This window comes from Monomorium pharaonis, chromosome 4 (assembly GCF_013373865.1).
Source record: "Monomorium pharaonis isolate MP-MQ-018 chromosome 4, ASM1337386v2, whole genome shotgun sequence".
NCBI lineage: Eukaryota > Metazoa > Arthropoda > Insecta > Hymenoptera > Formicidae > Monomorium > Monomorium pharaonis.
Window position 1 is genome coordinate 31,832,022 of NC_050470.1, and position 23,884 is coordinate 31,855,905.

The 23,884-nt window shown below is 32.2% G+C and overlaps 2 protein-coding genes and 1 long non-coding RNA gene across 6 annotated transcripts; 1 reads left to right on the top strand and 2 right to left on the bottom strand.

Moving 5' to 3' along the window:
* Positions 1-1,797: 1,797 nt before the first annotated feature.
* On the bottom strand, positions 1,798-2,933 carry LOC105836541 (thioredoxin domain-containing protein 12-like). The gene is made up of 2 exons (XM_012680630.3): positions 2,517-2,933; positions 1,798-2,198 (listed from the first exon to the last, which is right to left on the bottom strand). Exons 1-2 carry the CDS (start codon positions 2,780-2,782, stop codon positions 1,919-1,921), a joined length of 546 nt encoding a protein of 181 aa, XP_012536084.1. The 5' UTR covers positions 2,783-2,933; the 3' UTR covers positions 1,798-1,918.
* A 155-nt stretch (positions 2,934-3,088) lies between these two features.
* Positions 3,089-12,975, top strand: LOC105836543 (arf-GAP with coiled-coil, ANK repeat and PH domain-containing protein 2). Of its 3 annotated transcripts, none has more exons than XM_036285419.1 (12): positions 3,090-3,455; positions 3,646-3,703; positions 3,975-4,033; positions 4,187-4,360; positions 4,467-5,111; positions 5,219-5,395; positions 5,496-5,602; positions 5,699-5,882; positions 5,951-6,881; positions 7,047-7,146; positions 7,231-7,351; positions 11,004-12,975. In XM_036285419.1, exons 1-12 carry the CDS (start codon positions 3,403-3,405, stop codon positions 11,041-11,043), a joined length of 2,649 nt encoding a protein of 882 aa, XP_036141312.1. In that variant the 5' UTR covers positions 3,090-3,402; the 3' UTR covers positions 11,044-12,975. The 3 variants fall into 3 exon arrangements, with proteins under 3 accessions (XP_036141311.1, XP_036141312.1, XP_012536089.1); XM_012680635.3 differs by lacking the exon at positions 11,004-12,975 and adding an exon at positions 7,493-7,712; XM_036285418.1 differs by lacking the exons at positions 3,646-3,703; positions 11,004-12,975 and adding an exon at positions 7,493-7,712 and having other exon boundaries at positions 3,089-3,455.
* A 1,072-nt stretch (positions 12,976-14,047) lies between these two features.
* LOC105836544 lies at positions 14,048-23,261 on the bottom strand. Of its 2 annotated transcripts, XR_004962828.1 has the most exons (4): positions 21,373-21,465; positions 19,424-21,284; positions 18,679-18,799; positions 14,048-14,501 (listed from the first exon to the last, which is right to left on the bottom strand). It is a non-coding gene; the product is annotated as an uncharacterized LOC105836544 (long non-coding RNA). The 2 variants fall into 2 exon arrangements; XR_003626024.2 differs by having other exon boundaries at positions 19,424-23,261.
* Positions 23,262-23,884: the final 623 nt, after the last annotated feature.

Consider the following 23,884-nt stretch of genomic DNA (forward strand, 5'->3'; position numbering starts at 1 on the left):
ATATATTATCCGCAACCCTTCAAATACAGAACCGTCCGCGAAGAGATCTATACATAACGTATAACGTGTGCGTAAGCCCCACTCGTTCTGCGAAATCGCCAGCTCGAAAGCCCCTACACTCTCTGTACTTGAACTTAAGTATTCGCCTCGAGACAATTTTTCTCTTGAGCATTTTTTTCTTTTGTCTGTGTATCTTTTACACAATTATAAAATATCAAAGATTGAACATTCTCTCGCATACAGCTTGTTTTCTGCTAATCATAACATTTTACAGATTTTTTACAGATTTATTATCAAATTTTGTAGCAGAAAAACATTCTTTTAACATATAAGCATTTAAGCATTAAGATGATAAAATTCGCATTATGAAAAAAGGAAACAATTTTTTGAGCATAAAAAATTGAAATAAAAATTAAAACTTGTAACTTTTATTAAAGACACCAGTTGTCTTTAGAAATGTTTATCTATTGTAAACGACTGCAATTCAAGAATGTAAATCCAATCACTCAATCGTGATATAATTTCATTAATTAGCATTCTTGCTCTGTCGATTATTACAGTAGTAACGGTGATAGATATATCTATTTTCTTTTTTTTTAATTTTCTATTGGAAAAATTATCTTGGAAAAAAAATAGTGTTGATTTAAAAAGATAAAATGTAGATACATGATAGTTGCGTATCATACGGAAAAGCTGGGCGTGGTTACGAGGGGTTGTGAGTTCTCCGTTACGAACTCATCGACCAATGCGAAGCCGTTTTACCGTCTGGCAACTGTTGCAAACGCAAGCGCCGTCATGCCTACCTTTGCGAGCTCGCTATAGGCTACCGTATATTGGATGTGGTACTAAATCTGATAACGTACAGGCGCAGACTCGAATGCCGAGTAAGAGAGCTTTATCACTCGTGCGTGGGCGCGGGTATATGACTTGAGTGAGTAAGAGAGAAAAGAGAGAGAAGAGAGAGGGAAGGGAGAGAGAGAGAGAGAACGTTAATTCATTTTAAATTGATCTCTACTGTATTATATATCTATAACTTTGGCCGCGGTCCGATTCACGCTCAAAGCACTATATATATATATATTGGCATCATTCCATCTCTATATCGTTCTAGCTTAGTAAACAAAGATAGAATGATGTCGATAGCGCTTTGAATATAAATCGGACCTTAAGCTTTATTCTCTCTAAAATATAATAATCTGTGCTTAGAAAGAACAGAATTTATGTAAAGATTGAATGGCTCATCAAAAACGATTGATATTTTTACTTGCCCTATTACTATTACACATCTATTGCAGCTTATTTTATTTTGGTCTCCTGTCTTTCCCTTTCTTATTAACATAATTTTATTTATACTAGTACAAAATTGTTTTTTTTCAATTGTAAAATATTCTTTACCCATACAGCACTACAGTTTTCATTTACATTGTAGAAACGTTGCAACATTGCAAGTTGTAATGTAATACACTATACTTGAATTTTTTGTTCTCTCTTTTTCTCTCTTAATTAAAAACTTTATTTTAAATTTTGTTTTGATATTTATTAATACAAAATATGAAACATTTCATAAAATATTAACTTTTTAAACTTATACACATCTATACTTATCCATGCGCATACAGATGTAAATCGATTAATGTAAAAAAACTTATTTTTTTAAATTGTATTTTGTATACATTAATGGAGTTTGCAAAATTGTAATATATATAAATTAATATTGTTAATTGATTTCTTTCATTATTTTACAAATGACAAAAAACAGTAAAAGAATATGGAGATATTTATGTAACGTTTTTACAATGTTTTTCAATCTGTGCTGTATGGTTATGACCATATTTAAGAAACTGCTATGTTTTTAATACAAGATAAATTTATTTCGGCAAAGTCCAACTATACGGCAGATTGATATTCGATAAATGTGTTACTTCTTTTTCGTTTTGCCTCTTTCAAAAGTATCGTTTAATGAATTTTCGGAACAACGTTCCAATGCCAAAATCATGCTATCTACTATTTGACTCGGACTGCTGTAGAAATATTTATATTTATTATCGGCTTTCGGATGACGATTATAAATATCTTTCATAAATTCGCCATCCGGAGTGAAGAAGAGGATCCTTGGAACGTAGGTACCATCTGGCTGAAATCTTGCTTTATCTTGCATGAGAATCATTTCATCTTTCCTCACTCCCACCATAACAAAGCTGTATTGTCATGAGAATTTATACAACAAAAATTCGCTATTAATCTTACTAATCTTTATACATTTGTTTGTCTTTAGACACATGTATGTTAATCGCGCTTAATTCTCTTTTTTGTTCCCATTTATATGCATTTATATGCATTTGTTATCTACGTTAGTTGGCAATTGTAAAAAGGAATTTTTTTCGTGTTACAATTTACAATTCGAGATACACGTACACTCTCTTCATTGTATGCAAATTTTTGTACGAAATCAACTGCGTTTTCAAGTTCAAGTGCCGCTTAAATTATGTAATGTCCTATAAAAATGACATACTTACTGCTGACTGAGATCGAGGATTCTGATGGAATTATTAAATTTAGGCTTCAATTTCTCGCAAGTCGGACAACCCGGTTTGTAAATTAGCAGAAATATCGGTTTCCTGGAAATTTTCGCCTCTTGAAAGCCTTCTTGCAGATTTCTCCATTTGTACATGCATCCAAAGCTGCGGTTGGAATCGCCGGCAGCAATTACATTTCTGAATATGTAATAACAACAGGCCAAAACGGGAACGTTGTAAGAACCAAGACATTTCATGTAACGCATTATTCGCTTTCAACAGTTTCCAACATTACATTTGACTAATTTGTTTTACATGTCAATTTAAATGTCACGATAAATGTAGCGTAACATCGCGCTGATTACGGAACGGAACTTACAGAACTTGGCGTTGGCGCTCTTCCGTTTCCGTGGCTTCTGTCTTAAAAACGGCATACGAATGCCATCTGTCGGTGGTGAAGCACAACTAAATTAACATTAGTCGATCATGTGCCGACCTACGCCACCGATGCGTACCGACTGATGCCGACATCCATCGGATGTTGACGTTGAAATGTGAATCATTTTCTTACATCCATGTTCATGGTCCAAATTAGGATTAGGTTAGGTTAGGTAAGATTAGTTTAGGTTAACTTGACTTTTTGACGCGTTTGACAGAACCAAGAACGACGACAGCCGCAGGACGGTGGGAATCGGTAGAAATCGGACGGTGTAGGAAATAGTGAATAACGCGCTTGGTTTTACATGAGTACTTGAGATTTTATCAATCGTACCGAACTGCTAACAAACTTATCATTTCATGGAAAATATCGCGCGCACGATATTTCAAGATCGCAATATAGTGGACAAAACTGCATTCCAAGGTCTTGAAAAGTCAACGGTACAAAATGAAGCCTTTAATTGAATTCGAGGAATGCTTACGAGATACTCCCAAGTTTCGGTAAGATTTCTTATAACTTCCTAATCACCCAATTAATTTTTTTTTTTTTACAAAAGAACATATCGCTAATTCTCCCTTACTTATACAAGTACTTTTTAAAAATATACTTTTAGTTTAAAGATATGCTCTTGAATCAAATTGTTTCTTTAAAATTATCAAATATTGTTAAACTTTTACGCAAATTTTATAGATCATGCATCGAAGAAATGGAGAGAAATGTGGATCAACTTGAACAAAAGTTAGATAAGGTATCATATGATGTTATACACTATTAAACGATATTAACTTATTAAGACATTATAATATTAAATTGAATTTTTAGAAACAATTGGCAATAATGTTGTATAATAATGAATAAATAAAAAGAAAACCTATACAATTTAACACGCTAACAAAAGTAATTTTGTATTTATAATATTATCTTACTATGTCCTGATGTACCATGTATATATGCACATTTAGAAAACACAAGTCTACATGTATAGAAAACACATAATATGGTATTTTTATTTTTTACAGGTATTAAAAAATTGCAGTCTAACTATTGATACAGGGAAAGCTTTTGTCGGACAGCAAAAGTAAGTTTTATACATCTATTGTGAATGTTTCATCGTCATTCAATTATAATTGTCTTGTAAAAATATCTATGTAAAATTTGAGAAATTGGGAAATATTGAGAATAGTACAATAATAATCCTTAAATAATAATAATAATAATATTTTTCTCGTAGTCAATTTGCCAATAGTCTATGGGAGTTATCTTTGTACTTTAGTGATAATCCAGAAATAATGGCATTTTTAAACAAGCTTATTCATGCTTTACAAGAAATGAACAAGTATCATACTATTTTATTGGATCAAGCTTCTAGAACTGTGATGAAAGATCTTAATAATTTTATTAAAAAGTAAGTTGTATATACTGTCAATTCTCAAATCAGAATTGATAAACCAGTTTAGTTGGATCAAACCAGTTTAGTTTCCTTTGGAAATTTTATGTCAATTTTTTTCTAGTGATATCAAGAGAGCGAAAGAGACTCGGTATTACTTTGAAAGAATTTCCAGTGATCTTGATATTGCATTGAATCGGAATTCTCAAATACCGAAATCACGACCTGTAGAATATGAAGAAGCATCAAATATTCTATCGGCTACTCGATCATGTTTTCGACACACTGCGTTAGACTATATTCACGCACTGACAATGTTGCAAGCACACAAACGACACGAAATATTAGGCACATTACTCAGCTATATGCATGCATGTATTACTTATTATCACCAAGGTAGCGATCTTGCTCAAGATTTAGATCCTTTTCTGAAAGATCTTGATGAAAATTTAGTTAAGATGAGAACTGATTCGAATAAACTTGAAAAAGAAATGGAAAATCGTCATATTTACGTTAATAATCGAGATATGATCCCCACTCTGCTATCGGGCAATTCCAAGATGGAAGGCTATTTATTTAAAAGAACCAGCAATGCTTTTAAAACTTGGAATAGAAGATGGTTTTGTTTGAAGAATCATCAACTAGTATACCGAAAACGAATAGGTGACGAAGAATATACGATTATGGAAGAAGATCTGCGATTATGCACCGTGAAACCTGTAGTTGACTGTGAGAGAAGGAATTGTTTTGAAGTTTTAAGTCCGACAAAGTAAGTAGAGGCGTTTCGGATTTTTCTTGAATGTAATGATTATCAAAAAAGGCTTTGTGGGAGAAATTTTTTTATGTAAATAAACAAAAAAAATGTTTAATTTGTAGGAGCCATATACTACAAGCAGACAGCGAGGAAACGTATTTGGCATGGGTAACTGCGATGCAGCAAGCTATTGGTGCTGCGATTCAAAGAGGTATGAGTGTAGCCACCAATATTAATCCAAACAAACAATCACGTGATAATAAGAGTCCTACAAAACTTCTAACAAAACCAAAATCAAGGTGAATATTCTTTTTGCTGTGTAATTTATACCGTATGCTCGATTCGTCGCGATAGAAGAGATATGTACATATTTTATCTTTTTTTTTTTTTTAATCTCAGAGTATGGGAGCAATTGTTAAAGATCTCGGGCAATGAGGTTTGCTGTGACTGTGGCGATGTTAATCCACGGTGGGCTAGCATTAATCTGGGCATCACGCTTTGCATAGGTAAACTTGAAAAAAAATTCAAAAATATGTATACACTATAGCTATACGCTACTATTTGTAACATGGCGTACTTAATATTTTTCAAACTGCATCTAGAATGTTCTGGCGTACATAGAAGTCTTGGGGTGCACTATAGCAAAGTTCGATCCTTAACTCTGGATGATTGGGAGCCAGAAATACTTAAGGTGATGGCAGAATTAGGCAATTCCGTGGTAAATAGCATATACGAGGCTCTACCTATACCTTCCGACATTACTAAAGCTACACCAAAATGCAATGGGTACATAATATAATGAATTGATTAACTAATTCCCGTTTAACAATATATTATACATCTCTTTTCTTTAGTAACGTTCGAGAAGCTTGGATAAAGTTCAAGTATGTAGATCGTAAATTTGTAAAACCTTTGACTGATGTGATACCAACTGGCCAGCCTCATGCTAGTCGAGAGCAAATGCGATTTCGAAAATGGAGCGTGCGTAAACTACGTCGCAGACCACGTAGTTGTGATAAAATCGATAATAGTAATGCCAATAAAACGTCAACATTGTCATCTGTAAGAGAAAATCATCCTTCCACGAGCTTGGACGAAAGCAAACCCACATCAATCGACAGTTTGAATACCGTTGACAAAGTGAAGAAAATTGAACGAAACTTCATAGCTTCGGATGATAGTGCCGATATGGATTTGAGAAATAACTCTACTCTTTATGGAAAGATCTTAAATCGTTCACAGAACGACTTGAATGAAACTAATAAATACATTAGGAATACGACTGCAAATCATGAAGAAATTGCAAATAGCGAGCTGCTTGCACAAAAGCTTAATTCCGTAGAATGCGAAATGGATACATTAACAGTGAATATTAATACGCTTTCAGTCGGCGAATCGGACGATAATTCCAATAGATGTACCAATAATAAAGTCACAATTGATAATAAAAACGTTTCAACAAATGAACATCTTGGATCACATCCAGAGAAGCAACGTAATGAAAAAACCGAATTAGCTGTATTAAAGTTTGGTTGCGATTTACCGAAACCTGCTATTGATGATAATTTAGAATTAAGTTCTGATCAAGATTCAACGGCTGGTGAAGATGAAGAATTTACTGATGAAGAAGATATAGAAAATCTGCATCCTGAGATGCTGCTTTACAAAGCTGCAGCAGCGCACAATTTACCTGTAATGTGTGCGGCATTAGCGGCCGGTGCTGATAAATTGTGGTCTAATGTTAATGATAAAAGTCGCAGTGCTCTGCATCAAGCGATAATAAGTGTATGTATGATATTTTTTATATAACGTATAAATATTTAATATAGAATACTTTTTGGTGAGTTGTGTTTTATATACATGTTTCTTACGTTATTTCTCTGTAAAAAAAACTTGTGCTTATATTTAAAAATATAATGTAATAATAATAATTTGTTTTCTTGTATACAGGGTTCCGTTATGTCATGTGAGTATCTCCTTTTAAATGGTGCACGTATCAATTGTCAAGACGCCGAGGGAAAAACGCCATTGCATTTAGCGACAGAATTAGGTATATATTTATAATATTGCTTTGTATTTCTTAAAGGAGAAACAGTAATATTGTAATTTTTAAATATTTACATTTATATTGTAGGACATACTGCACAAGTATGCTTACTTCTTAAACATCGTGCTGATCAACATATTGAGGATGAAAGTGGAATAAAACCTTTGTCGATTGCTGTAAAAGAAGCAAATGCTGATATTGTTACTTTGTAAGTATTGTCTATATAAGATTCTTTATAAATGTATATAAACGTGTGTACACACCTATATATAAACACACACGCGCGCGCATATATACACATGTACATATATATTTTTTGTTTTATTACATCTCAACATGTTTATGTCAGATTACGACTTGGTCTCTTAAATGAAGAAATGAAAGACTCTGAAATAGGCGTCACTGGTGATGAAACATTCAATGACGTTGTTCGTGATTTTAGTCAGATGGCTTGCTCACATCCAGAGCGATTACAACGTCGAAGTGAAACTACAAATTTACCACATATGTCTGAATGAAGCATATAAATTCTATAATAAGTTTACAAATTCCAACATGACATACAAAAATTTATAAATAAATCGTTTTATATATCATACATTACAAAAGCGCGCACGCTACTTTTCCACTTGCTAACAGCATCGATTAATACTATCATATTAATGCAAAAGTACTATCATTATATTAGGTAAAAAGTAAAAGTTGCTATTTAAAATTATTATTCATGAAAAATTATCGAGTACCGATTATTTGTATTTGTTTCTATTGAAAACTAAACAATTATTATATTTAAAATAATTTGATTATAACTTTCTAGCCTTGATATAGCTCATTGTAAAATTGATAAAAATGATTGATTCTAGCTATATGTAAAATTTATGCGTGCGTGCATGTGTGTGTAATCTACTAGAATGTATAATGTAAAAAAGAAATGTCTCTTTAATAATTTGGTGCTTAATATATAAAAGATATAGCTTTTTAAATATTGTGTATATATAATTGTATATATAATTATATATACAATTGTATATATAATTGTATATATTGTATATATAATTATAAGTATAGATAAAAATATAGATAAATATCACTTATAAATAACATATATATACACACTTATACACATAATGCAAAAACTTGTGGAAACAATTGTTTAATTTGCATTGCATTGAAAATTTCGCTCTACCATAACTTATCTTTTTAAATACTGGGCGTCGCGACATTACCATATGTATAATAAATTTTGGATATATTTATCTGACAAGATATAATCCTAAGGCAGATTTGTTGACATATTTGTATATACCATGTCAATTATCTACGATGTAATTTTTTTATATTAATTAAGCACATATTCACTTATCCTTACAGAGTATCATGACGTCGATATAATGATTCGTATTATAAATACATAATACTTTCTAGTTTATATACTACGGTAATGTACAGTTGCATGTGTTGATTGATGACAGCAGCTTCCAATTATAATTAAGCATGTTTTCCTAATTGTTTATTTAGTTACATTATATAATAAAAAAAAAGTATAATTTGTTGCTAAAAGTTTTGTTATATATACAATCTATTTGATAAGAGACTGGCATAACTTGAAAACTATTTATTATAATAAATTGATGAAAGATGCATATATTATATATATTTGATAACAATTTGATAAAAAGCGAGATGTATTTTTTAACAATAATTTCTCCAGTCATCTGTATTATCAATTATTTGTCTGGTAATTATGAGATATACTTTCCACTAATTTTATGACATACATATTCTTGAGATAAAAATCTCGAGATTAATCGAAATAGCTGTTTGATTTAGTGATGGAATTACGCGCCTAAATATATTTTTAAAGTTTTGTTGAAAAAATTACATTTTCTCAATATCAATTTTTTGCGTCCAAAAAAAGTGATCTGTTTAAGCAATTTTTTTGTATATTTTTCGGACAGCAGAGATTTTTTAAATACGAAATACACTTACGATAACTGAAGCTTTTTTTTCAGAGCATCTAGGAATAAAAGACTTCTTTTACTTACTCCCATTGTTACTTTCGCTCTTATTAAGTAAACTGTAAAATAAAAAGATATAATGTGATAAATTTTATATATTTCTAATAATTATATATATATATATATATATATAATACATATTATTTACGTACACACACACACTCTTCTTGAATCTATTGAAAAAATGAATGACACAATATTATTTACATACACACACACACGCGCGCGCGCGCGCACTTATTCGTGTTTATTTTGTATTATATATATGCATGTTTTATTGTATTTATGTGTTAATTCTGAAATTAACATATGTAATTATGTGTATGTGTAAGTAGATAATGTGCAAGCATTCTAAGAATCAATATTGTCAATATTATTGTTGGCATGATCACTGTACTACTATATTATATTATATAACATTATTATATCATTATACTCTAGTTTTTCATTATCTAATTAACTTAAGGATAAGACTTAATCCAATAAAGCTTCATTTATGTAAAATTCTATTGGATAAAATCGGGTTAAGTTTAACCATAAATTGACTAGATAATAAAAAAACCAAGACTATTTGTGTAACAGTTAAATGCGAAGGCACGCAAGAGATAATATTATTAGTATTGTGTATTTTGACTGTCAACTTTTACATCATGTTAAAGATATGTGTGAATTTGAGTTAAGAAAATATTTTAGAAATATTATTAATGGTTCATAAATATAACGATACACGTTTTTTTAATATCGTTATTATTGATATGCTTTATAAAAGTGATCTTAACGTTGTTATCAATTTCATATTTGTAAAAATATTTAAATCTGAAAATTACACTAAAATAAACATATATAGAATACACATACATGTCTTACATACATATATACATAAAATTTTGATAAAAATATATAGCGTTAATGCGTAATTCGTTATATTTAAAGTGTGCGAATCAAGCGTTTGTGAGATTGAATCAAATATAATTGAATTGAATTTTTAATAGCATGTCGAAATCGAATTGAATCGAATTTTTTTTATTTGAATCTCTTTTTCTTGATTTACACTACGTACTAATTTAAACATAGTAAAGCATTTTTGATGACGTTGCAGATTCTTTTTTATAGACGAAAAAATTAATTGTAAGAATTTTAGAAAATAATTACAAAAAATAATATGCTCTTTAAGTAAAAATTATAATAAGTAGTATAGACAATAGGTATGTAATTGTAGATAATATATTACTAAATGAACATTGAATACATACAAATTTGTACAAATTACAATGTTATTATTAAGATGATAGTATTTTAACGCACTTTATTATGAAGGTATAAGCATAATTTCAAATTTTGTTCCGAAATCTATAAAATTGTGATACCTATGAAACTAATCTACAAAAACGATTACTTATTCAAATTTTTTAATAATTTTAAAAATAAAGTTTAAAAATTCAAAAATGATAGGAAAGGAAATCTCAATAAACAATTAGACGTGAGGATTGTAATGGGTTAATACAAAATTTGCCACACAGGAGACCTAAATAAAACAATCAAAATAGATAATTGTTTCGAAATCGAGTAATTGATTTGAAATTCTTGAACTATTCAAATTCAAATCTTTTAGATTTGAGAATAAATCCACTTTGATTCTATTCGATTCAATTCAAATGCGAACTATTTGCACGCCGAATTATTTACATGTATACAAAACCAAAAAAAAAATTGATATTAAACGTGTATATTTGCATTTTGTACTTATGAAATATATATACTTTTTATAATTTATATAAATTATAAAATAAATTATTATAATATTATAATATTAATTTTTACATGTGTTATATTTTTTTCTAGGCTATCTAGAAATCAGGCGACTTTATCATATTATCATTAATTTAAACACGTGTAATGTTACGAATTATTAATGTTAATCAGTAAGTAAATCAGGACTTTCTTGTGGATAATTTTTAGCATATTTAGGATTTGTCCGTATAATGATGTATAATGATATTTATATACATATAAACTATTGAACAATTTTTGTCAATAAAATTGTTTTTAAATTATTTAAATTTTATTCGAGAAAAAGTTATAAAAGGTTTATTTTTAAATAATTTAAATTTTGTTCGAGGAAGAGTTATAAAAGGTTTTCACTTTCTATTGACTTTAAATTTAACTAGTATTGCAATTTTAATATAAATTGTATGAATTTAAGGAAACAACTAAAGGATTTTGAAGAAATAACAATTTTGATCTTCTATATTTGGACACAAATAATAAATGTAGGTAACATGAATAGTATAATTTTTTTGACGTACAATATTGTGTACAAAATTTATTATGCAATAGAAAGCTGTCATTTTGCATAAATTTTTTGCTTGTATGTATGCGTGCGCGCGCGCGTGTGTGTTTCATCACTTTTTTTACACACGGAAATATACTTTTCTATGCTTGAGATGCTTCGGCGTTATTAGCTATTATTAGTTATTCATTCAACTTGTTCACTTCTGCATAATTTGATACTGACTCGTCATTTGATCCACAAACTAAGCATATATGTTTTTGATAAAGCATGAAAATGCATCGTTAAACAAGCTTTGCATATATTCGAAGAAACGTAAATATCGACCGAAAAATCATTAATAAATGTGTCTCTCTCTTTCGGCAGTAAAAATATTTTTAAATTAAATTTAAAAACTTATTTAATCGTTTACTTCTATTTTCAAAAAGTAAGTCAACATTAGGAGACCACAGTATGAAAAAAAGTTAAGAATTTATTAGGATTTGTTTTACACTGTCTTTGTTATTTTTGTTATTTTAGCTTAATATTATAATAAAAATATACACAAAAGAAGAGCATAGCAATATATTTTTAGATTTTTTAGTAATAAAAATCTCAAAACTAAAATTTTCATAAGTAAAAGGTGAAATTTCCTCTCCATTGGAACATACATTAGACTGTCTAATACTATTTTGTAACACAAGTGTGATAGTTACTTTCAACGTAAATTTGTTTGTTGAAAATAAATTCGTTGTTCAAATTGAATTATTACGTGAGAATTTTGCAAAAAGTGTAAAAATCGAAAATGTTAAAAACTACAATTTTAAAGGTTTTCCTAACGTTGCAGCACCAGCAGTAAATTTTTTTCTAAATTTCCTAATACACGTAAGCATCAATACTCTTTAGCTTTAAAATCCAATTTAGATTCTAACTGAGAATTTCCCCGTTTATTTATAAAAACTTTAGTTAAAAAATTTTTATTGCAAAAACTATATTATGTCTTTTTTTGTGTTTATTTCTATTCCTATAATATCCTAAAATAATAAAGCTTGTATTTGATTAACCTTATAATCACTTTTTAAACAAATTATTAATGTGCTCATCTAATTTTCTGCATTGAATATTATTTAAATTAAAATAATATTTTATACTTATAATTATATTCACACATTACTTTTTTATTTTTTAAAATCAATTATGATTTATATATTTATGTTTCTGTAATTGTTTAGCTCTCTGTAAATAAAGTTTTAGTAAGAAATATTGGTTAACTCTTCACGGAAAAGAAGGATCAAAATATATTAATCTCTTTGTGCCTTTTTATAGTTAATTAAAAAAATTTTGATGCGTGTTTGTAAAATGGATAAATGTCTCATCGTTGTAGTTATCGGTGCGTGTGTCACGCATATCAAATTTATCAAAGACCCTTTTTATTTTTTTCTTTTACAACGAAAGAATGCAATGTATCTCCGACATAAATCATAACTTTATCGAGCAAGCATATATCGCGTTGGAAAATTTATTACATTGAAGATTTTGAATGAATATCTCTCTCTCTCTCTCTCTCTCTCTCTCTCTCTCTCTTTCTCTCTCTCTCCCTCTCCATGCTCTCTTTCATGATTCTTTTTTTTCTGTCTGCATATTATATATATATACATATATATAATTATATTTTGTATTTTATGTAAAAAGAAATTAGAACATGAAAAATTGCTTTCGTGGTATTTTTATAATCTATTTCGAAAATTTATTGTCTTAATAGAATAACAAAAAATTTGGAAGTTTGATTATGTCACACATATACATCTTTTTTGAAAAATTTAAAGCAGGACGAATTGATGCTCAAATAATGACATCAAGTGTCATACATTTTTCATTGACGAAAGTTTTAATGATTGAAATAAAAAGAAGAATAGTCGGGCGCATGTATAGAGATTGTTTGCATGTATTTGCGTTGGTATGAAAAGCTAAGAAACATGACGAGTTACACGACGGGAGTGATAAGCGAGCGATTCGTTCATGGTTGTGTACTTCGTATTGCCGCTTGTAGACTACTTTGAACGAAGTAGCTGTTTATTGACGTCTCTTGTATCGTATTAATCATAAGTCACCCCGATGCACATGCAAATTCAACGTTTATCTTTCGACACCATTGATCCGTTAGCCGTTGCTTCGGCGTCGATATTCTTTTTCTCGTTCATCTTTTTATGCATCTTTCTTGTTCATATTTCTATAGTCATATGCATGCACGTACGCGCGCACGCGCTACACACACACACACACACACACACACACACACACACACACACACACACACACACACACGCGGGTATATACGCATGTATATACTAATATACATATGCGTGTGTGCGTTTTAATATTGGTCAATATCAAATAATTTCTACAAAAGATGATTATGTATCAAATAAAATGTCAAAGAAAGATGGCAATTTGTCTAAATTTTATTTTTATTTGTCGCGGTTGAAGAACAAGTTAAAAAAGAACATGATTAAAAATAAGAAGTTGACTAGTATTTTGTTTTAAATGATAGTTTCTATAGTTTATTAAGATTCATTTTCCAATGTTTTGTTGAATGCATAAATAACTATGCAAAAACTATTTGTAGCATATGTTTATTGATTTATATTTTATATAAAGTACATGTCAAAGTTGCATGAAGTCAAGCTCATAGATCGTCCATGGGAAAAATAAAATGATAATTCGATGTTATTGGTACCCTAACGACATACAATCCATTAGATTGATGTTTGCTGCCTTCTCATGCCCGCGGTCATGATTAAACGAGCACGATAAACAAATTCCATGTCCATTTAGGCGATTTATGTTTGATAGAAGTAGCTCGTTAAAGTGGATATTGTTTATCTTCGTTACTATGCGAGGAAACAATACCTGCGTTGTAAAATCCATATAGCATATGGACGTCCATTGAACATTCATTGATTCGTGCTAGCTTGGACACCGAAACGTCCATTGAGTAATCGAATAAAGTCCGACGGGCGCCCAATAAACATTTTACAAACGCCCGCTTTTACAACTAACCCTAAAAGATCCTGAAATATACAGAAACATAATTTTGTTATGCCTTATTATTCGTAATTATTACTAAAATAAAAGTTTAAAAGATGAAGGAGAAATATATATGAATCATAATAAATCTAAGAGAGAGAGAGAGAGAGAGAGAGAGAGAGAGAGAGAGAGATAAAAAACTTAATTTAGAGATTTATTATAAAACTTAGTAAATCAAACATATTGAATCAATTAATATTTTAATCATAAGGGCCCTCACACACGAAATGACATAAACCGCATATGCATAGCATAAGAACGCTGGACCAATCGCTGGAGCATCTTATACAAATCAATATGGCGATTTTATGCTGGGATGGTTGATTGGTTCAACGGTCTTATGCTATGCACATGCAGCTTATGTCATTTCGTGTGAGAGTTCTAAGACTTACTTAGTTGATTTATGGATATGTATATATTATTTATATTTTTTTACAATATAGATAATAGAATATGGATAATTGTATTTATAATATAAATCATAATACCGTATAATAATCGTAATTATAATGTAAATGTAATAAAAATTGTAGAAATAAATGACGCACGCGCCACACACACACACACACACACACACATTCACACGATATAGACAAATTATCTATATCATTTCTTTTCTTGAAATGTGTACAATTATATACAAATTTTATTTTTTAATATACACCGTACATTTTCTAAAGATGTAAAGATATATGTAAGAATTATTAATTAATAATTTTTTAATATATTTGTAAAAGTGTTGAAAATTAATACGTACAACCCATCATGTAATAGTCTAGAGTCTAGAAAACCATCATGTGTACTGACAATAAATATTACCTAAATAATATTTTAAATCTTAAGATGCTAATACGCCATTGTAATTGGTTTGTGACGTCTCAAAACAGTATTTACGACGATTTTAAATATAAAAACTGACAATATAAATATAAATCCAAAACCGAATATCTTGTGGTCCAAATATTGGCAGTCATAGATATATATCCGAAATCAAGCGGATGTCCAAGCGATGGATGTCCATTTTATGTCCATGGATGTGCGGACGTAAAATAAACGCAAAATGAACGTCTATAATAGGATGTCTTGTATTATTTGGAAAGCGGACGCAAGAGAAGGGAAGCAAAGAGCGAGCGAGAGAAAGAGAGAGAGTGAGGGAGGGGGGAGAGAATTGTGCCAATCAGGAAAACTTATAAATTTTGGGATTTTTGGATCTATCATCATTTTATTAAATAATTTATGAAAAAGAATATTTTATTACTTTATAAAGAAATATCACGTGGGACGATACATGTACATATTATATATAACTAATGTTGCGGGAGAAAACTAAGCGGAACCATCTTCTTCCATGTGTTACACGTTTATGTAAATCTTTTTTTTCATGTACCTTTTTTCAATTGTTATAAGAAACAATATAATGAGAGAATTGAACAGGTTTCTTAATTTACATTTACGGTTTATCGTGCAAAAAATTTAGGCAATCTAATACGCACATTAGAGAGAAAGACTCGTTGCGGGACACAATTAATTAAGGGAGAAAAAGAGGACAGAAAGAGGAAGGAGGAGCAGATCGAGGCGCGGGGGCCGATGACTTGCACTGCTTCATTGTGCAGATACCGGCGAAAACACTAGTGTGAAACTTGGTCGTTGTACAGGACGTCGTAATTCGACAGGAACAAACGACGATGTTGGAAAAAAGGGTGCTTTGCGGCAACGTCGGTAGAAATGACTGTCTGCCGTGCCACGGGCGATTTGTGCGTCTAGACGCGTCCTTGTACGCATGTTACGATGCCGTGGCTCCAACTCAACTCGCACGTTGATTCATCGTAACGGATTTAGACTAACTCGCGCGATAAGCATCTCACGCGCATCTCGTTTTCTCGTTGCTCATGCTGCCCCGCATATAAATTTCATACAGACGAGAGCGAAACTCTACGACTTTGTTGAGAACTTATTCCCAGCTGCCAATGTACACGCAAATGCTTGACGGAACTTGTCATTTTATGAAACTCTTAGTCGCTCGACGAAAAGTTGCCAGTTGCGATATAAAATTAAGACAAGAGAATACCTACTATACAACTATAATTGTAGGCGTTCGATGAAACTCCTTCCGGGACGTTACATGATCAATAATAGATATTGATTACTAATAATTGGGTTAGTAATACGTATATACTGACAGTATGCATCAATATTTTTACAACTTAACTTTTAGTTGTCATAAGCACACAATTTCACCTTGCCTCAATTGCTTCTCCTTCCACTGCCCGCCGATTCATTTTACATATTGATAGATATACTCGAGCAGCTTCCATTTTTTTATATCTCCAAATCAAATGCATGAATTTGAAATAACGTTTTTAATTTATGTTGACGAACTATTGTCCCTTGAAACATATAATATCCCTTATCAGTCTTGCATATGATTGAAAATTACACGCCAAATTCTATTCCGATTTTATTCCGCATGAAAAACACGATTTAACAAGCGAGACAAAAATTTGGAAACATATATCCCTCTATTCGTAATTACTAAATGTCGAGTTCTTTATCCTATAATCACAATTAATGATCGCAACACGTATACTATACTATACGCATAGCCATACATTTAGTTTGTCGTAATAACAAATTAAGTCTTTGGTACATTTATGACTAATAATATCTTAATGCACTAAAACTATCGATTAAAAGCATTTAAAGAAAACGGTTTTACACTTCGTAAAGTAGATTGATGAGTTTCTGGCAAACTGAACATCTTTTCTAATCCGACCCATTCTTCTGCAGGCACTATGGCTTGACTTAAAATAGCAGTACGAGACTGACGAGGGGGAGGGGGGGGGGAGAGAGAGAGAGAGAGAGAGAGAGAGAGAGAGAGAGAGAGAGAGAGAGAGAGAGAGAGATACGAATTAATTATATTATTTCCAACGCATTGGCTGTGCAGAGGACAAATAAACGTAAAGGAAATCCGATGAGAAATCTAACGATGCGAAGACGATACGCGTCGACAACTTTAGAATTGGCATCTGTGTGCCTACGCAAAAAGAACATTATTGCTTTCATCGCCAAGCAACGGTCTTTAAAAACGGTTGTCATCTTGGTCGTCATAATCATCGTTGTTGTATTGCCTATTCCGACATCGACGTCGACGTCGACGTCGACGTCAACGCCGACACCGACACCGACGCCGACGCCAAGTCGTATCGCTCTTAATCACGAAGGCGCCGCGGCGTTTTCGGCTCTGGGTAAATACGCGTAAATTCTGTTACGATACTTAGTGATCCCAGGCCATGCCATATACCTATCCACCAGAGAGATAGAAACTGTCTTCACACGGACGTGTCGTTTCACACTTTTTATTTATTTCTCGTATCGAATAAGTCTGATGTTGCCTACCGTTAATGTACATACAATCAAGGTCTGTAGATGAACGACGGGAGGGGAAGAAAGATCTTCGCATGAGCACCATTTTGAGGCTACGAAGTGTATCTTGAGTGTGCGAGAAGTTATACGAGAAGAGTGAGTGAGTAGTAGTAAAAGTGAAAGGTGGGAAAAGTGAAATTGATGTATCGTATTGGCTGCGCCATGTTGGGGCCAAATATATAAATATGAATGCGAATACCTTCCTTCCCCTCCCGCCGTTCATCTACAGACCTTGCATACAATACGTTCTCCTTCTATCTGTTCTTTGGTGATATTATACAACATAAATGGCCTGTTCTTTTAGCTGCACTGCTGCACTAGTGCAATAAGTAAAAGTAAGACAAGTATAATTTTTCTCATTCTAACTTATTGCACTAGTGCGGAAGTGCAGCGGAAAAGAACAGGCCTATACATTTGATACCTGAAGATTTATTTGAATATAAACGATAATAAGTCGTTATGAACGTTGCAAAATATTAATAAACGAATAGCATTGATTATATAGCGAATGCCATGTTAAAATAGCGCAAGCATCAATATGTTGATGCAAAGGTAAATATTATAAGAATGTAAAACTGTTTACAGTTTAATCAATCGTCGTAGGAAATATTATACTTTGAGAAAAATTTAAAAAGTTATTGAACTAAAAAAGTGATTTTACTAAAAAAATGTCAAATTTTGAGTTTCTTAGTCTATTTTTTGATGCCTAAAAAATTTAATTTTGAATTAAAAACTTACCATGAGACTAAAGAGCGTGACCTATATTTTAAGAATTATGCTTTTTTTTATTTTATATCAACTATTTTACCAGGGTCGTGTCGATTAGTCGACCCCTCTTTTTTTAGGCTTTGTGTTAGCTCTGGAAACCACGAAAATGAAGACATTAGGCTCTTTAAAGACATGTACTTTTGTATAAATAAAACCAAATGTTATTTATACGTATTATTTTCTTTTAAAAAATTCCAAAAATACCATTATTTTTTCAAACTCTACAATGTTTCTCTCTTTTAATAACGAGAAAGAATTTTTGCGCGGCTGAGTTTGATATTGAGAAATGTTTGCGATTAAGAGTCTATACTCTGTCAGCGAGAGAATATAATCGGAACGGATAAAAACTTGTCTGATTCGCATAGAAAAGCTCTCTTCCGTGTTTGATATTTATTAGACATTTACAATACAGTCCATCACGCTCTTCTCACTTTGTCTATCATCTATACGTGCTCCAATTATATTCTCTCGTTAGATAGAATTTAGGTGCGTCAACGATCGACATTTTATTAATTGTTATAAACAAAAAAAGGAACGATCGATAAATCCGCATCACGGAGATTCCGAAGAAGCCAAAATTTGATTCGGCAGCGTTTCATCCCATGATAAATAATCATTATGCAACGTTCACGTGATAGGCTAATACAACAAGGTGTCAAACAAAGAAATTGGCGCGACAAAAAAACACCTGCACGATTGTAACTCGGACACTCACTCGGAGATAAGCCATTTGTCGTGTGTACCGAACGAACAACGAAAATAAACGGCGTCGCGCTGTCTACTGCGCGACTTGCGTGGATCGTATTAATTCGTGCTCGCGCTTGCCACCATCGCCCCTCCTTTCTTACACACACACACACACACACACTACGTCTATCCTCTTATCTATTTTATTTTTTATTATAAATCTGCCTGACTCTCTCTTTGCACGATGTGGTTGATCTTGCGGATAGCGGCTATTGAGCACGAACAAAGCCGTATAAGTATATGATGCTTAAGAACTCCTAGAAACCATATGAACTTCCTAGAAACCACTGTATCATTTATTTGGAGTTTAGGTCTTGTTAATTCTTTGAAATATAATTTACGAGAGAGCTGACAGTCAACAACTGAACTTGACCTGATTCAACGAGATTCGACAAATGTTCGCCCACGACACTTTGTCGAATTTTCTGTAGAAATTCTGTAGTCTCGATCCCTTACAGGTAAAGTAACCATTTTAATCTATTGTCAATATAAAGATCCTTTAGCTTCTTTTTAGTATTCTTTTTTTCTCATGATAATAGTCAGTGATTTTGTGTGTGTGTGTGTGTGTGTGTGTGTGTGTGTGTGTGTGTGTGTGTGTGCGCGCGTGTGTGTGTACGTCGTTTATTAAATAAAAATGCGGGATTGAATTGGGAGAAGCAGCGCGGAATCTGCGGAACAAATCTCGCCCATTATCCCTATTGCGCAACATAGACCTCAGACGCCTGGCGAGGTACCAAAGTGTGCCAAGAAAACCAAAAACGCTAAGTAGTTGTTCTCGACTTCTCGGAAAATCGTCTGACTACGCGGTAGATATTTGTAGACGACATATATTTAACAGTAACGAACAGCGTCTTCTATCACGTCAAATCATTTGACCGAGAGAGAGAGAGAGAGAGAGAGAGAGAGAGAGAGAGAGAGAGAGAGAGAGAGAGAGAGAGGGATTGAAAGGGACCTTTCGAGAGAAGCCCTTTTCGAGAGAAGAATTCCTACGTCGAATTCTATAATGCATAGAAAATCTCATCAACCCTCAGAAAATCTTTGTTAGACTTTTTATTACGATCCTTTATTAAATCTTTTATTGCATGCATGTCGCAACCTTAAACAGAAAATAATTTCGAGAAATCATTAAAACTTATATATCCTTTTCTGGAAAAAAATATTGAAAGATTTTCATTTCGAAATCGAGTTAATTTTTATTTTTGATACTAGAAATTTTCATGTTGTATAGTTGAATTCCATATTGTATTATTGAATTTAACAAAAAGTTGCTTTGCTTATTAAGCAAAAGTTTTATATTGCGCTCAGGCTCAGTTTTCATCAGATGTATTTGTAGTGAAGGAATCTTCAATTGCAGTATATTTATATTAATCTGTAATCTTGTCGTCTGGTTAAAAAAAAAGATAGTAATGTCAAATATTACGGAGTGTCTCATAACAATTTCCATCTCTTCAGATAAATTTGAATCGAGTTGCAATTTTTGAAACTCTTGAAACTTTTTACTCTTGAAACATAACTTTAGTTTAATTTGCCATTTGAGGCGTAACAACGTTGCGTAAACGATCGTATCGAAAAATTATACACGTACCCTGTTGATTGCTGATTAAATGACATTGTAATATTACGCGTCTCCCGTAACTTGATTTTTTTACCCAATCGCATCTAGTTTTGATTAATTCGTTCGCTCGTGCGACACGATGAGGAAGCTCTCTCTAATCGCACGTGAGTCATCTCGAGGGTTTCCTTCGGGAAATTTCGTATTTATAGATGATACTGTGGGATCCTTAGGATTCTACGATAATCGACAGTGATTGATGATCGAATTGAAATTTCTGAAGAAAGATGCAAGACACGATCATTATGACGGAACTTAAGCGGCCTTTAGCGACCTAGCCGCGCCTATATTTACGATGATCATACGTTTTTTATCATACTAGGCACCACAGACGCGCGCTTTGCACGCACTATTTGACTTTTTATTTTTTACTTTTTAAAAATAAATTACAATGATAATTGTATAGATAATCATCTATATACATATTTGACAGCTGTCAAAATCAATTGCAATACTCGCAACACGAAGTAAGCGCAGCGAGAGAACTAATCAGCACCGCGCAAAAACGACAACAATACAATCGATAACATCTCTTTTTTACAAAGTGAAGTGATGATGACACGACCTTTTTTATTATGGATGGATGAACTGATAATGAAAGTGATGATGGTGAAAAAAAACAGTCCTTTATTTCACGTGGCCATCTCTTACAGAAGAGGTAGAAATATTGATTTTTTCAAAACTCAATTTGACATTTTGACAATATTATGGGAAATTTTTTTAAAATTCTTTTTTAATTCCAATATCTAATGTACTAGTAAGCGAATTTTAACGGAAACAACTATTTTTATCCAAAATTTAGTTTCATGCAATATAATTTATATTTACTGATTACATCTTTTAATTGTTTTAAATTAAAAGTATTTATATTAGATTTGTTTTTATTTTTTATTAACTTGAATCTATTCCATATCTATTTAAACCAAGTTTGTGTCAACACAATCGAGTGCCAATACATTTTAAGCTATCAGAAAACTGGACAAGAAAATTTCGTAATGTGCATAGAACGAGACACACCAATTTGAAAATATGTAGGAACAAAGCCTTAAAATTATTAGATTTGTCATTTATTTTATCTAAAAAAATGTGATTATCGTAATCATTCTACATTATATTACGTGCCTCGTCATCATGATTCTTGTCCGGGTTTTATCTCGTTTTGTCTCGCTTCGCCTAGTTTAGCTCTGTATTACGCATCGTGCATGTCACGCTACCTAAACGTATCGTTATGTCGCGTAGGCGTCCTTACGTAAACGATCGACTTGTTTGCGTTCTCGTTCTGTGACTGGGAAAAACACGAGACAGACGTTACGATATGTTCGACGAGGACACGCTCGAGTCGCGTTCGAGTTTGACATACATATATTCGTTTGCCAATACGATCTTTATTCCAATAATAGTTCGTTTATGTTAAAGATTCGATCGTTTGTTTAGATGTTTGCAGGTGCATGTTATTTCTCGAGTATTAAACTTGATTTGCCAAAAACTCGCCAAAAATTTATCGAGAAATCTACTTAAACTTACTCAATAGTGAGAGAACGTTTAAAAAAAAGATTTTGTTAGATTTAGTAACCTTCCTGATTGTGTAACGACATAATTTTCCAAGAAAGTTACAAGCAAAACAGGCGTTTTGCAATCACCTTGCAAATAATTACACTTGATTAGAATTTCAAAAGAACTCTGTCAGATTGTTTCGCGTTACGTATAAATGTTTAGGAATACTTAAGATTTGATTCCGTGCAACTCGCTTTTCAGAATAAAAAAAGAAAGAAACGACTACTCGTCACTACATATCCCTCTTATTTCTGAAAAAGTTTGACCTCATGAAAATTTAACTGGCATATGTTGAAAAGCTTATGACAAAAGTTGTGCGATGAACACAACAAACCTTCGCAGATGTATATATCGCGTTCATTTTACTCGAATCGTTACGCAGTTAGCAGTGTGTGACGTGTTCAAGAAATTGGGCGATTTACGCATGATTGCCGAAAATTTATACATGAAGCCACGATGAATTCACGATGCGGTATACGCGTCACTTGTGAAGTGATGCCTGACGTAAATAACGAATATGTCCTGCTATTGGCCGAGAGATCGACAAGCCTCTGTCGAGCCTCTACATTCTCTGACTCACATACAAATATGTATATAAAGTTATCAATTCGTGTTTGTGTCGTATGTGCGCGCGCGCGTGCGTGCGTGTGGTGTGTGTGTGTGTGTGTGTGTGTGTGTGTGTGTGTGTGTGTGTGTGTGTGTGTGTGTGTGTGTGTGTGTGTGTGTGTGTGTGTGTGTGTGTGTGTGTGTGTGTGTGTGTGTGTGAGAGAGAGAGAGAGAGAGAGAGAGAGAGAGAGAGAGAGAGAGAGAGAGAGAGAGAGAGAGAGAGAGAGAGAGAGAAACTAAAATGTTTTGTAGACGAGCGAGAAGTCATCGACTTAGGACTTAGAGCATGGACTTGCGCCATCCCTATCTTATTTATATGCAAAACTGGGTTTAGAAAAAAGAGTGAGAGCCGCCATATAGCTCTATCTTTGTCTTTTTTCTTGACTAGGGAAAGACAGATATTGACCGACAATTCGTGTTGTCCTTCTTTCACAGTTGAACTGACTTTCGACTCGCGTTGCGCAGTCTATGCTCTATGTCAATGTCCTGGTCCAGAGGCAGCTTCCCGATAGGAAAAGATTTATATAATTGTATGACAAAATATTGCAAAAGATTTATAATCCATCATTATGAGGGAATAGTTAAGAAAATAGATGTAGAAACATTAACTTTTTATAAAACATTAGTAAACGTTTGCGCAATTAAATTTTGAAATAA

Excerpts from the sequence above, each read along its gene's own strand:
- LOC105836541 (XM_012680630.3), bottom strand. The coding sequence starts at position 2,782 with ATGCGTTACATGAAATGTCTTGGTTCTTACAACGTTCCCGTTTTGGCC. Across the intron at positions 2,199-2,516 it reads ATCCTCGATCTCAGTCAGCA|CTTTGTTATGGTGGGAGTGA; the intron begins GTAAGTATGTCA and ends ATGACAATACAG.
- LOC105836543 (XM_012680635.3), top strand. The coding sequence starts at position 3,403 with ATGAAGCCTTTAATTGAATTCGAGGAATGCTTACGAGATACTCCCAAG. Across the intron at positions 5,883-5,950 it reads GCTACACCAAAATGCAATGG|TAACGTTCGAGAAGCTTGGA; the intron begins GTACATAATATA and ends TCTTTTCTTTAG. Across the intron at positions 7,147-7,230 it reads GCATTTAGCGACAGAATTAG|GACATACTGCACAAGTATGC; the intron begins GTATATATTTAT and ends TTTATATTGTAG.